The sequence below is a fragment of the Phocoena phocoena genome, chromosome 7, assembly GCF_963924675.1.
Source record: "Phocoena phocoena chromosome 7, mPhoPho1.1, whole genome shotgun sequence".
NCBI classification, from domain to species: domain Eukaryota; kingdom Metazoa; phylum Chordata; class Mammalia; order Artiodactyla; family Phocoenidae; genus Phocoena; species Phocoena phocoena.
Genome location: NC_089225.1, coordinates 32,911,303 through 32,926,090, shown reverse-complemented (window position 1 = coordinate 32,926,090; position 14,788 = coordinate 32,911,303). Strand labels below are relative to the sequence as shown.

Sequence of the window (14,788 nt, the reverse complement as noted above, 5' to 3'; positions counted from 1 at the left end):
CAAAAAACAACCAGCAAAATCACTTTTTCTTAATAAAATGTCACTATTAAACTATATCCTTAGAACTATAGAATCATAAAGCTTTTAGAGTAGGAAAAAAGTTCAGAGATCATCTAATCCAAGTTTATCGCTTTAGTACACAAAAGAAACTCAGGCCCAGAAATGAAAAAATGTCACTTCACTTATTCAGTAAGCATTTGCTAAGCACGTATTGTGTACCAGGTTTTAGGAGTGGGTTTGTGGATAAAGAGAAGATGTCTTCAAAGAGCTCAGAGTCTATACTGTATATATGCAAGTAAATATTTACATTAATTACTGAAATCAAGGTCATTTATAAAGAACAGAAATCAACTAACTCAATGTGGGCTGAGTGGCAGAGAACTGTTGTTTTTAAAGAGGTGGTACTTCTCAGTCTTAAACACAAGGAGTTAGCCAGGTAAAGGAGAAAGAAATAACATGTACAAAAGTACCATACTAATATACAATAAAGGAGGACACATTCAGGAAACTGAAGGTTGAGTTTGTATATCTGGAATATAGGACTCATGCTGAGGAGGAGCCACAGCAGAATACCTAGAATTTATCTGACATTTAATCTTCAAACCACTATGTGAGGTAGGCACTATTAATATCCCCATTTTGTAGATGACAAAACTGAAGCACAAAAGGTGAAGTGATCTGCCTAAGGTTAAGTTGTGAAGCGAGGATGTAAAAGCAAGAAAGTCTAACTCCAGAGCCTATACTCTTATCCTCTATACCAAGAGGTTAGAGAAAACAGGCAGGATCTAAATGAAAAAGGACCTTGTATGCCCTTCTAAGAGTTCAGATTTTATGTTAAAGGTGACTCACAGTCCATGAAAGGTTTTAAGCAGGAGTGACATATTCAGACTTATTTTTTAATGAGGTCAGTCTGGCAGGTATGTGGTTGGATTGGAAGAGGAATTAGTGGCAGGGAACTTAGCTAGTCATAGCTAGAAAGATACTACAATAATTCAGGTAAGAGAAATGATAGATGAGCTGTACAGCGGCAGTGTTGGCACCAGAACCCAAGTCTACTGACGACCACAACCGCTTAAGAACCTCCCATTTTTCCCTTTAAGTCACCATACTAATAGTTTAAGAAATCCAACCTCAGGAACAACAGCACATTCCCTTTAGGCCCCTTTATTAAACAAAGCGTAACCACTAGATATGTTGCTAACAGACTAACAGAACAGTTGGAGAATGACGGAAAGAAAATTCCTATCTGCAGTTTTCTCACCTTCTTGACTTCTCCCTCTCCTTCCTCTATATACTATTCCTGGAACTTTCATGTTCAATAGTCAATTTGAAATCAATGTTCTGTCTAGACATGACTATTATAACCAACCTAACAATTAAATACACCACAGAGGAAGTCTAATGTGGTCCCAGCTGTGGCGATAAATATACTCTATGGTCTGGTCAAATTTTGGCTTAAACAGAGGTGATGAATGAATAATAATAAGAGATAGACTTTTTGAAAGCAGCAAGAGTTAAAGAAAAACAGAATATTAAAAAGGAATATGAATCAGAGCAATGTAAAGTTCAAGCCATTTGTTTCCAAGAGAGTAACACCAGTCCCAAGTGTGTGTGGTATTCCAGAAACCAACAAATGAAAGAACAGTAGAAAAGACTATCTGGTCAATTCTCAAGCATTCTAAATTCAATCCCTTTAGATTTAAACCAAGGGTGAGCCCTCCTGAGCCACCCTTGAGACTAAGGAACAAGTGGGTTCCACAAACAAGCAGCCTACAGTATAGGGAGGAAAGTACAGAAGGGACAGAGAAGATAAAGAAGAGAGGAAAGTAGAAAGGGAATCACAATGAAAGGGAATGGAAGAAATGATGAGTTACAGAATATGGAATAAAACTGAGGCGTGCTAGTGACCTCAATATCAAATGTTGCCAACCTTAGCTAACTTACTGAGGGGCACCATGATAGTGGTAACATTAGAGAGCATGAAAAGACACATTTAAATCACAGATTTATGAGACACCAACTATGAGAAATAAGAATAATGACAAAACTAAAAAAGCAACAAAATAGTTTTAGAATCTAAAGAGACAATTTAAAGATTATTAAAATCTCATTTGGTTTAGTTATGCTTTTACTTCTCATGAAACAATGAGTCTGATGGACACAAAAGGTGAAAATGTCAGTTAGTACCAGAGATATGTCTGGGGAGATGCGTTACAAAGAAAGTATGAGACTTACTTATAAACTTTTGTGTGGGAGCAATTTCAGAATTTTCCCTTTCTATTGGTTAGTGCTACTTATTTTAAGTATTTCACTGTAATTCTTATCCTGGCTGGCTGGGTAACTTCCTTAAAACCAGAGTTCAAAACAAGGTAAACACTTTTTAATTATGGTCAAATTTTAACCCCAAAAAGGACAAGGGTCTGCAATAGATCACAGAATATTACTTAGCAGTATAGCCTAAATGAGTCTAATGGTAACCAAAACCCAGATAATGATTCTCAAAAAAATTATGTAATTAAGAAATTACTTTAAAAGTTTCTTAAAATTAAAGTTTGCTAGATAAAGGAAATACTCTTTAAAAAAAAAACCTCAAGGTGTAAATTCAGTTTTTCCATTCAGGTAAAATATAATAGTGAAAATATTTCTTCCATACGAAACTTACGAAACTTTCAGATACCATATTAATCTCTCTCTCTCCCTCTCCCTCCCTCCTCCTCCTTCCTTCCCTCCCCCCCACCCCCCCCACCCCCCCACCCCCCGTCCACACACACCTGCTGCCACCACATCACTCACAGTAATTTCAATAAGGATAAAAGGAAATATTCTTAAAGATGATTATTATTGCAAAGAAACTACTGAATCAAAACAAATATAATTAAACTTGATACCTTGACCGATCATTTATCATATCCACGAATATGCAGTCTTCATAAGTACTCCATTATAACAAGTGACTGGAGAAAGTTTACTCAAAGCAGTCAGCAAAATATTTTTATTAAAGCATAATAGGATGAAATAATGTATATACCTATAGTCTATTTTTCTAATCATTCTAATTTTACAAGCTAATGAAAACTCTCAATACAAGGTCAGCTGGAGATCAATACCATGTACCTGTAAAATTTAGATGATTAATTGTGTGAGGGGGAGCAGAGACCTTTTACTAACACACTAATGCTTTTTAAAATTAAGAGTTTAGAATAGGGCTTCTCAACCTGAACACTATTGACATTCTGAGCCAGATAATTCTTTGTTGTGGAAGGCTGTCCTGTGCATTATAGGATGATTAGCCAGCATCCCATCCTCTATCCACTAGATACCAGTAGCACACCCTCCCCTCCTCCCACGCAATTGTGACAACCGAATACATCTCTAAATGGCCCCTGGGGGAGAGCTGCAGGGCTGGAGAGCAAAAGTCACCCAAGTTTGAGAACTACTGTCTTATCATAAACAGAAAAAAATGAATTGAGGGAGAGGGTGTTGTTTTGTTTTTCTTATGGTCTTAATGTTCCAAGATATTATATTTGAATTTGATCACGGATTATATTTGAGAGATTCTGCCTTTGAAAACAAAGCATGTAATATCTATCACTTGTTAGTCAAAGTGCAGAAGAGTCCCAGAAGATTCACTGTACTGCCAATGACCCCTCAACCACACATACACACACATCCGTGCACACATACACACACAGTACTGCCTAGCTGAACTGAAGAAAATGCACAAAATTACTGTATTTGCATTTCTTATTTCATCAAATATATGGACCAGACTGTTCCAGTTCCCACAGAAACCAAGAGAATTCTCAACTTATCCAATGCAACTCAAATACCACAATAGCTGCATCACTCTAGATATGATAAACCTAAGTCCTAGAGCAAATATTAAACTCATCCTCACATTTTAACAAATTTGGAGGATGATACAAACTAACCATAATGCTTTAAAAACAAAACAACTAAGAAGTAGATTGGTGTTTTGAAACAGAACCTGAGGAAGGATAAGAGTAATGAAAAAATTCAAAATCAAAGGGAATGTGAAGGCATTTCAGCATGGGGGAAAAACTCAAAAATGTTTCCCCCAGAATGAGAGGAGTGAATTATACACTTAGCCATATCCCAGAGGAATAGTCTACATAACCAGTCTCCAGTATACATACCATGGGATGGAAAATGAAAAATCAAAGTCCACAAAATACTAAAAAAAAACAGTAAACATCCATCCTAAACATCTGAAATAAAACTGCTCTTTACTACTGTTCTTCACCTGATTTTTAAAACAATCAAATACCCATAAACAAAAAAAATTACAACTTCAGACATTTTTTAATTCTCATAAAAATAGCCATTCTCATGCTTCCAGCAGGTCAGATTACATATTACATAGAAAAATCAATTCGGAAAAAAAAACATAAAAAATTCTTTTTTAGAGTGCGTTTGATGCATAACAAAAGGCCTTCAAAAAAATCAGATACTTTAATAAAAATCTTCATGTATAAATATGGATGAAAGTCTTTAAGATTTATTTCTATTATCTTCAACAGAATTATATTTTAGTTCAACTAGGATTGTTTATTTTTTAAAAAAACTATGCAACGATACTTAGTTTAATGTAAGTGCAATATCTATGTGCTCTCCAGCAACAAAATTACTTTATTTCAAAATTTTAGCTATTAACCTCCTGACTCAGTGAAAATAATCCTACAAGAAACTAATGCTCAATTCTTTTTATTCCCAAGCCAAGCAGAGGAAGCTGTAAGATTTGTAGCGACAGCCTTCTTTTCCAGAAGTAATACCTTGAGACTGCTCAAGAATAGCCTCCTTCACCAATTAGTGTGACTCAGGTGGGTCTGGGAGGGAATAATGTCCACAATTCCTTGGTCAGTGGCCATGATGCCCCTCCTCCTCAAGGGCAGAAGATCAGAAAAAGGGATGAGAACAAGAGGAGTTCACCAACCAGAACATATAGGGCCAGAGGAGGAAGAGTACTACAGGAAAAATTAAAACTACATGGTTAAGTTATGTCACAAAAGCAAGAGGTTTAATGTTATCCAGTATTCATTCATTTCAGAGACACCATTGTTTATCTTCCTCCCCAAACCGTGCACAAAAAGAACTGTCAGCCTGCCTTAAGCATGTTCTTTCTTCCATTTAAACAGACATGATTCTGTTGGTTAATCTCTGGCAATGATCGCCATTTCACAACACATTCAGCCCACCCGGAACTGATCAATACCACTACAGACATAAGACTAGACTTTATCCATTTATTAACCACAAGGAAATGTACCATTCAGCAAAATTCTATACATTACAAAAGATTCTATTAAAAAGGGGGGCAGGGAGGATGGGTGGACACGGACACACACACACACACAAATACACACACCACAGAGGTACACAAAGAAAAGACTACCACCCTCTAATTTCCCTGTGGCAAACGAGATAAAGACATGGCCACAAACCTGTCAATTCGTTGTCCCCCTATAATTCTATCTCACAACCTAGTAACTGAATATTGAATTTTATGATAAATAGATCCACTGCCACTTTAAAATTGTTTCTTCTATCAAACTAACTCTCCTCTTAGGTACATTTGCACACCTCTGAGCTAGATGCTGTATTCATTTACAGAATTTCAAATACAAAAGACTAGTTTTCCAACCACTGGTTGCAACCACAGAACGTTCTCACAAAATCAAAATTTCAAATATAAATGGGCCAGATTATTCTTCCAACCCTGGAAGACTGCAGTGTATTTGACAGTGTGAACAATTTCAAATGGGCTCTTCTAAACCGAAAACAATGCTTCAATACAACGCGTTTAAAATAAGTATTCCGTAGGTAAGCAAAATCTCTGCCAGAAAAGAGCACATAAATGGTGGTTGAAAGCCAGCACATTACCAACACACAGCGGCATACCTCTTCTGCACTGGGTTATTGCTAATACTCCAACAACAACAACTACAACTATTTTTAACACTGCTGGACACTGAAGTTGAAGAAAACGTGAGGGGAGACCCAGATGAAATTGCTGATATAATGCATTGTTTCTCACGGTCAAAATTAAGTAGCAGCTGACTTGATCTCTGTTGTGATAGTCACTGAAGCACTAATTAAAAGACGTTAAAACACAAACAACAACAACAACAAAAAAAAACACCCTTATTTTGGAGGATGCCACACTAAAGGACATTTTGGAATACGCCTTTCGGGTCTCAAACCTTTGCATAAATTGTCACTTGTGGTATTTGCGGCTTAATTGCAACCCAACCAGCGCTGTCATCCAGTGTTACGGCCACAAACCATGACTTTCTCACTTCCACAACAACAGAGCAGTCACTCTTACCAACCTAACTCAAAACGAGTAAAATTCATGGAGATTTCCATATCATAATCAGCCCTGGGGGGCGGCCGCCGAGGGGCTCGGGATGGGGGGAAACCTCCCCAGGCTCCGCTGAAGCTCGTCGACCCGACAACAACCGCAGCCGCCAGCAGCGGCAGCGGCAGCAGCCCCGCCGCGCCGCGCTCCATGCACCTACCTGAAGAACAAGAGATAAGAAAGACGGCAAACGCCAACTTTGCAGCAGCTCCCATTTTCCCGAGGCGCCGGGGAAGCCGTAGGAAGTTCTCGCTAGATATCCAGTTCCCTGGGTCTTCCTCGGAAACAAACCTCCTGGTGTAAAATCAACCGTCATAAAACATATTCGGAAGCCCCGACCAAAAAAGCGTTCACGGGGTCAAAAAAAGAGGGAAAAAAATGAAAAATAAAAACAGCGAGCACAACAATTAAAAAAAAAATGCACCACGGGGGAAAAACCGCCACACACAAGCACAACACACAAAACCAAACAACGAAAAGCCAACAACAACAAAAGCGGGTTTAAATCACTGTCAAAATCACTGTCAGCTCCGCTCGCCTCTCGGGTCTCTCGGAACAAAACGCCAGGCTGAGGCGACGAAGAGGCGGCGGCTGCGGCGTCCGCTGCCGCCCGGACAGTCCGGGAACCGAGCTGGGTCCGACGTCCGGACCGACCTTCAGCCCGGACACCCAAAGTCCCCCGGACCACTGGCGGTTGAGCTCGCGGCGGTGGCAGCCGAGGCGGCGGCGGCGGCGCGGGGAAGGAGAGGCGAGCGGCGGCGGCAGTGCAGGCGGCGGCCAAGTTCTGGTCCAGGCTCTGGCTCCGGCTCCGGGCTCCGGGCTCGGCCGCGTTTTCGGTTCCCTGGCCTCCGCCGGCCCCGCCCCCTAAACTTCCGGTTCCGGCCCGAAGCTGGAAGCCAGGCACCGCGGAGGAACGCTCCGCAGCGGCGGCGGCTGCGGCGGTGGCAGCGGCGGCCGGGCGCAGCGCGCGTGCCGGGCCGGGAGCGCGAGGAGATTGTCGGGGAAGCAAGGCGGGAGCGGGGGAGGGGTGAGAGAGCGAGGGCGGGGCCGGCAGGAGGGCGAGGAGGCGGGGCGGGCGGAGGCTCGATACCGCGAGGCCTCGTGGTTCGGCCTGCTTGGCCTGCTGGGTGGTGGGGCTCCAGTGGGTGGCAAGTAAATGCTGTTGGGGTCTCGAGCGCCTGGTTTCCTAACCGTGCTCCACTGGCCTCTATGCGGAGCGCACGCCCGAATGGTCACGGGGAGCCCAAGAGGAACAGGACCCCGGGGTGGGGCGGGTGACTGGTGACTCCTCCGAGGGGCGGGGGGCGTCTGCGGCGCCCTGTCTTTCCTCTGGGGGGACGCCTCGTCCGCTCTGAAATCGCGGGCGCCGGGAAGCCGGGGGTGGGGAGTCGGTCCTCCGCGCCTGCCGAGCTGCAGGAGCTGGTGTTTGTACCCCCAGTCCTAGCGGTGTGTCCCACCCCTGTGGCTTCTGCTTTAAGCGTTTTGTCTTTCGGCTAGAAGAGAAAAGAAAGGGGGAAAAATAACCCGCGGAGGATGGGCTGTCCACCCGTGCAGGATTTCCACAGCAATTATCATGATGTGCAATATGAATCCATTCCCACCTTCCCTTTCGTACACAAAGCATTGTGTTGAGAATTGTTCTGCATGTAATAGGTTCTCAAATATTTAAAACGCGCTTAAGAGGAAACCTGCAGATTTCGATCGACATATCTGATGATCAGACAAGTGTTTACTTTTTCAAATTTTAGTTCTTTTAGGGCTAATTTTTACCCCTTAATCCAAGTTGATTGCTTAAAAGATGCTGCTAGGCATGGAATGGGATCCAAAATGTAAAAGTAGGATCTCTGCTCACAGTATTTGCTGTACTCGAGTTGACCACGGAATACAAACTGAAGAGAGTATTAAAGGTACTAGCTTTGTTATTTACCACACTTTAGCGAGCTCCGTGAAGATGGGGGTCTTAACGTCTTCTTCCCCGTTTTATGCCAGCCCTAAGAGTGTCTAGCCTGATATGATAGGTGCTTAATAAATAACTGTATAAGTGACTAGGGGATAACTGCCTGTTTCTTAAATACAATATTCTCACATGTAATCTACAAGTTTTGGGGTTTTATTAATAAAAAATAAAACATCTGGACTATATGGCTAATTCATGTTTTGCTTATGGTTTACTGATTCCCACAAAGTCAAGCCTTCTCCCTTGTACTTATAGTGTCTTATTTTTCTCTTCCTGTAAATTACTGTGTATATCTATTAAGTTCATCCTGTAATTATCGGCCATTTCTACAGCTTGTCAAGGTTATTAGTGATCATTGTGGCTCTTTAAGCTCTCTCCAAGATTTCCAGTTGCCAAGTCGTGGTGCTCAGAATTTGAATGATACTGTGCAACAGTTAAGTCCCTAGTTGGTCTTCAAGATGTCTAAATGTAATCTCATATTATGTAGTTCTCTGGACTTTATGAGCTGGTCAAGGAATAAATATAAATCTTCCATTCCCTAACATTTCTGGAGTAGAAGTATTTTATTTAGTTCATTCAGGAATTTGATGTTAGTTATGCCCTGAATCAGGCCCCACTGTTGTCTTATCTCTGCATCGCTTCAATCTTTCTTGAATTGTGAAACCAGAGCAAGTGGAATAACTGGAATAACCAGCAATAGGACTAAAACTTGAAAATATATTCCTTATCTTACCACCCAAATTTCCAGTATAAGAACGGAAGAGAAGATGAAAAATATTTTTCTGTAATATGAAAGAGGAGCAACAAGTCAAAGTCTTCACTAGACTATTCTCTAATAGTTAAAATAACTCCATGGTAAAAGTTATTAACATCCAGTAACAGTAACTATCCATTTTGTTCCTGAATCTGTGTTCACTCCCGCCCTCTGCATTTTTTAAAAATTCAAAAATATTTACTGTATATAAAATAGATAACCAACAGACACCTACTGTGTAGTACAGGGAACTAAACTCAATTATCTTGTAATAACGTGTGTGTGTGTGTGTGTGTGTGTGTGAATCACTTTGCTGTACACCTGAAACTAACACAACATTGTAAATCAACTATATTTCAAAAAAAATTTTTTAAAACCTAGGTATAATAGAAGTATTATACTTAATGTTGATGATTCTAAAGACATGCCTATATTAATTAGATCAACAAACTAACTTAATATTGAATATTCCCCAGTTCACATGAACCAGAAACCCATTGTGGCTAGTTTCTTTCATTTTTAGAAATATTTAGTTTGTAAGTAGAAAAAAAGAATTCAAAAAAAATTTAACAGAATAAGACATGAGAGTATGTGACTAATTCCCACTTGAATTCCAAAGCTTAAAAAGAAGACAGAGGTAGCTGCAGCTAACCCTACTGCCCCTCTTTCCTTCCTATTTTCTATAATCACTTTTTCTTATCTACGAATCCAACACCTCCCTAACACAATGCAAGCTGTACAAACTGGATTTAGGAAGGAAGGAAAGGAAAGGAAAAGGAAACATGAAAGGAATTCTGGTCTGCCTGAGCGTTAGACAGTTACGTGTTAAACAGCTTTAGCTAACATCACTCAGTCCCCAAACCTGATACCTAGCCTTGTAGCCACTCCAATGCCAGCATTTCTTTTTAACATTCTTAAAAAATAACTTTATTTATTTTTGGCTGCATTGGGTCTGTTGCTGTGCGTGGGCTTTCTCTAGTTGCCGCGAGGGGTCTACTCTTCACTGCGGTGTGCAAGCTTCTCATTGCAGTGGCTTCTCGTTGCAGAGCATGGGCTCTAGGCGCGCGGGCTTCAGTAGCTGTGGCACGTGGCTCAGTAGTTGTGGCTTGCGGGCTCTAGAGTGCAGGCTCAGTAATTATGGCGCACAGGCTCGGTTGCTCTGTGGCATGTGGGATCTTCCCGGACCAGGGATTGAACCCGTGTCCCCTGCATTGGCAGGAGGATTCTTAACTACTGTGCACCAGGGAAGTCCTTTTTTTTTTTTTATTTGGCTGTGTCGGGCCTTAGTTGCAGCACACGGGCTTCTCTCTAGTTGTGGCACTCAGGCTCTAGAGCACACAGGCTCAGTAGCTGCGGCTCATGGGCTTAGTTGCCACACAGTATGTGGGATCTTAGTTCCCCGACCAGGGATCGAACCCGCGTCCCCTACATTGGAAGTCGGATTCTTAACCACTGTGCCACCAGGGAAGTCCCAATGCCAGAATTTCAACTCCAGAGTCTTGACAGAAGTTCAATTGAACTTCCAGTTATTACCAGCTGGAAGACTCTCGAGAAGCCAATTTACTCTAGAGATTCAAGTGTGTGTTGGCTGGATGAGGAAACAGAGGTAAATGAGTATCATAGACTGCTTCCAGAACAAAAGTTGATTTCTTCCTATGCTTGAAATTCTCATGGCTCAAAAATGTATAGATTAAGTTTAAATCTTCAGCTCCAAGGTAGGGCTGGAATTGAACTGGGCTGGAATTGACCTTGCCTTTGAGATTGGATAGTATGCCATATATCATGAGGAAATTCACTTTAAGGTATTCACCTGTCTTTGGATATACCAACAGCCACAAATAAGCAAGGCATGCCAAATCTCTCTTCCTTCATCTTCAGGAAGGTGACAAAATCCCTTTGGAGTATGAGGGATGTTGAATTCCTCTTAGATGAAGGATTTTAAAGTATTTCTGCTGCTTTCAGCTACTGTAAAAATCTACTCCTATGTTCAGATAACATGGACATTCCTGAAGTGGCACAAGTAAAGAATTTCTTATATACCTAAGCTGTAAGGCATAATATAAGGGGAAGAAATTTAGTAACTTGGTAAGTCAAAGGAAGGCAGATAATAATCAGCGTATCTTCCATGAATATCCTTCACACCCTAAATGCTCAAGGTGGGAAGAAAATTCCCTATATCCTAGCTTTTGGTACTGTTATAAGGATGTGGGAATGGCTAAGGGGTAAAATATTAAGGCAGAATATTTTAGGTCAGGAAAGTGAGTTAGAAGAGTTAAGAGAAACTAGCTGTGATGGAAATAATGTATCCAGCACTTTGATTACAAGGCTATACCAACCCAGCTAGTAATAAAATCTCAACAACCAATTGGTTTTTCTGTAACATCCCAAGGGTAACATTTGACTTTTTCTCCTGCTAGCAACTTGTTCAAAATCCAGTAAGTATGTGGGAAATAGAACAGGCTTAATTCAGGGAAGGTTTTTGGGGTTTTTTTGCCCATCCTCCAATTTATACTCATGACCACAGGGACTTAGTTTTCTATCTTATTTCTAATAGTTTTCTAACTATTTTATTTCTAAATTTTATAACTTTTATAAATGCTACAACTATTTTATTGCTTGGTATTCTAACTATTTTATTTCTGATAGTTTTCAACTATTCTTTCTATAACAAAGAATAGTTGAGACTTTGAGATACCCTACCTAACCCAATGCCAATAACTTAAGACATTCAAGTTGGAGTAAACCAAAACTGCTCAAAGTGCAGTTCTCAAACTAGTGTTAACCTCAAACTGTTTGTTACTGATCTTCAATGAGACTAGTACAGACATTGACAACAACTGTTTAATTTTTGTAGAAACTTGACAGAATAATTTTACTACAATTGAAGGTAATAATAAAAATAAGTGAGCTTATATTTTGTTTTTATCTATAGTTCATGTTTTTAGTAATTCAATGTTATTGTATTTTACAGAAGTCTCATAGATTGGAAATTTGCCAAATACAGTTTGAGAGGCACTGAAGTAGAGAATAGGCTATATACCCAACACTCTTTCTCGAAAACAGTGCCCTTCATCCATTTTGACAAATGCTTAAAATCTTAAATAAAGCTTTGATGCTATAGTCCTAAAATATTCTATAATGCAAGACTGCATAAGAATCAGTCATTTTCATTACATTGTCCATCTTCATCTGTGATATTCATTTATTTGACAAGTAATTATTAGCTACAAGATTTGTGCTATATGTTGATTGTATAGTGATAAATGAAATGTATACAGTCTCTGCCCTCATTGAGCTTACAGTATTATAAGGAAGACAGAAAAATAGCAAGTAAACAAATAATTGTCAAATGGGAAGGATTATTTCTAAATATTGACAGGATGTTGAGATAAAGAATAAGAGTGATAGTACTGGATAGGAAAAACGGGCTTATATAAGAGAATGATTCAGGAAGGACTGACTAAGGAAGTGGCATTTAAACTGAAACCTACAAGATGAAAAAGAGATAGCTATGAGAGGAGCTAGTTAAGAAGGAACAGTATGTACAAAACCTACCATATGTTGAAGAAATTGAAAGGAGGCTCTTGTGGCAGTGAAAGAGTGGTATGAATAAGGAGACAGAGGGATACAGGCCCCAGACTGCAAGATCTTATAAGCCAAAGTAAGGTTCTTGTATTTTATTCAAAGTGAAGTGTCCAGCCATTGGAGGATTTTAAGTAAGGGAGTTACATGGCCTGGTTTATGTTGAAAAGATCACTCTTGCTCTTGTATGGAGAACGGGTTGCAAGAGATTACCAAAGAAAGCATAGAGCTAGTTAGAAGGATGTTGCAGTAAGTCAGGCAAGACATTATGGTACCACGAACTCTTATGGAAAGAAGCAGGCAGATTCAAGATATATTTTGGAAGCAGAATCAACAGGATTTGCCGACGAATTGGATGACTCCTACTTTTTTTCTTGAGCAAAGGAGCAGAGGTAGTTACATTTGTTGAGTTGGGCAAGATTTAGGGGGAGAGATATATGATAGGGAAGGGAGTAAAGAGATGAATAGTGAAAGATTTCAATTTTGAAAATGTTAAATTTGAGACACCTGTGAGACATCCAAATGGAGATGTAGAGCAAGCAATTGGATGTAAGTGACTGAAGTTTGGAAGAACATGCAGTCTCACAGATACAAATTTGGGAACTGTCAGCACACAAATGGTACTTAAGGGCATGGAAATGAATTAGAGTATCTAAATAAAGAGTGGACAGAGAAAAGAAATTTAGTAAGTAGAGGATTAAAAGCCAGGAAAGGGGATGAAAAAGTAATGAAAAAGCCAAAGAGATGAGATAAAAACCAAGAGAGAGGCAGCTGTCATACATGAAAGTGTTTTGTAAAAGGGAAATAGGAACAGTATTGAAATCTATAGAGACATAAGTAAATTGAAGAGTAAAAATATAAGGGTCCACTGCATGTGGCATCATGGAGAGAACTGCTCTCCTTGACAGTAGTTTCAGCAGAAGCCATATTGAGGCAGGCAGGAAGAAGAAAGGGCAAGCAGAAGCCGGTGAGTTTGTACAACTTGACACTGGAGGGTGATGATATTCTCGGCTGAGAGCTCTAAATTCCCTGAAATATAAAGCAAGGTTTTCAGCTTAAAGTGGAAGGGACATGATAAAAAGTTACAAAATAGTCCTGATTGAGGTTGGAGACAGAAGCATTATAGTAGAATTGCCAGACTTGAGCACCCATTTGAGGTTGGAGATCATGTTTATCATGACTCCAGTCTGCCCAGCTGTGTGTGGTTATTTCCCAGAACACATAGTTATTGGCACCACAGAGAAGGCAGATGAATGAGTTCTTCAATGGTTGGATTCGAGGAAGAAAAGAACAAGGAAGTTATGGGAGTTGTATGGGAGTCATTGGGACAATGAATAATGGAATTTGAGTCTTATAAGAAGAAAGTATAGCATAGAAGAGGCTGTTGTGGATAGAAAGAAGTGATACGTGTAATGGATTAGAAGGCTGACACCATTCAGAGGAATCCTTGCTTCCGGGCAGATATTTAAGCAAGTGAGCGAGAAGGATAGGAGAGATAAACTAAGAATAGAATTCAATGTGTGGAGGGGAGCCATATCTGGTGACGACAGTGGCCAGGGATTTACCACTGCAGTGATAGAAAAAAATGGTCCCTGGCAATGAAGAGATGAAAAAATTGGATATCAAAACCTCCAGGGAGCTGGATGGGTCATTTGCAAGGATATTGAAACCACCCAGAATGGTGACAAAGATTAGGCTGGAAAGTAAAAATTAAGACTTCAAGAATTCAGGAATGTTACGTGAAGGCTGTTCTATGACAGCATTCTTCAACATTATCTCTAACAAGATCAATGGTTTTTAATGTGTTTTCATACACATTCTTACTTAATTTTCATTACAACTTTATGAAGCAGGTAGCCTTGATAATATTATTACCATTTCATAATAAGAGAAAAAAACTGAGTCTCAGATAAACTACAAATATATTAGAAGCAGTTAAAAGGAGGCACATGGTAAAGAGAGACAATTTATTGTCTTCTATTTTATATTAAATTCAAATTTATGAAATAGAGGATAATTTATTAAATATTTAAAAGCATTCTTTTTAAGGCCTCCTTTTCAATGGCACCTTTCCAAAGTACAAGTATAGTTTAAATTTCTCTGTATACAAAAAATT

At 39.9% G+C, this 14,788-nt stretch overlaps 1 protein-coding gene across 1 annotated transcript in view; it reads right to left on the bottom strand.

Annotated features, from left to right (window-relative positions):
• The window catches only part of ACVR2A (activin A receptor type 2A), an 85,191-nt gene extending 78,027 nt beyond the window's left edge, over window positions 1-7,164 (bottom strand). The window contains exon 1 of the mRNA XM_065881058.1: window positions 6,540-7,164. Within this exon, the coding sequence (XP_065737130.1) occupies window positions 6,540-6,594 (55 nt within the window). The 5' untranslated portion in view covers window positions 6,595-7,164. The remainder of the gene's footprint in view (window positions 1-6,539) is intronic.
• Between the last annotated feature and the right edge of the window lie 7,624 nt (window positions 7,165-14,788).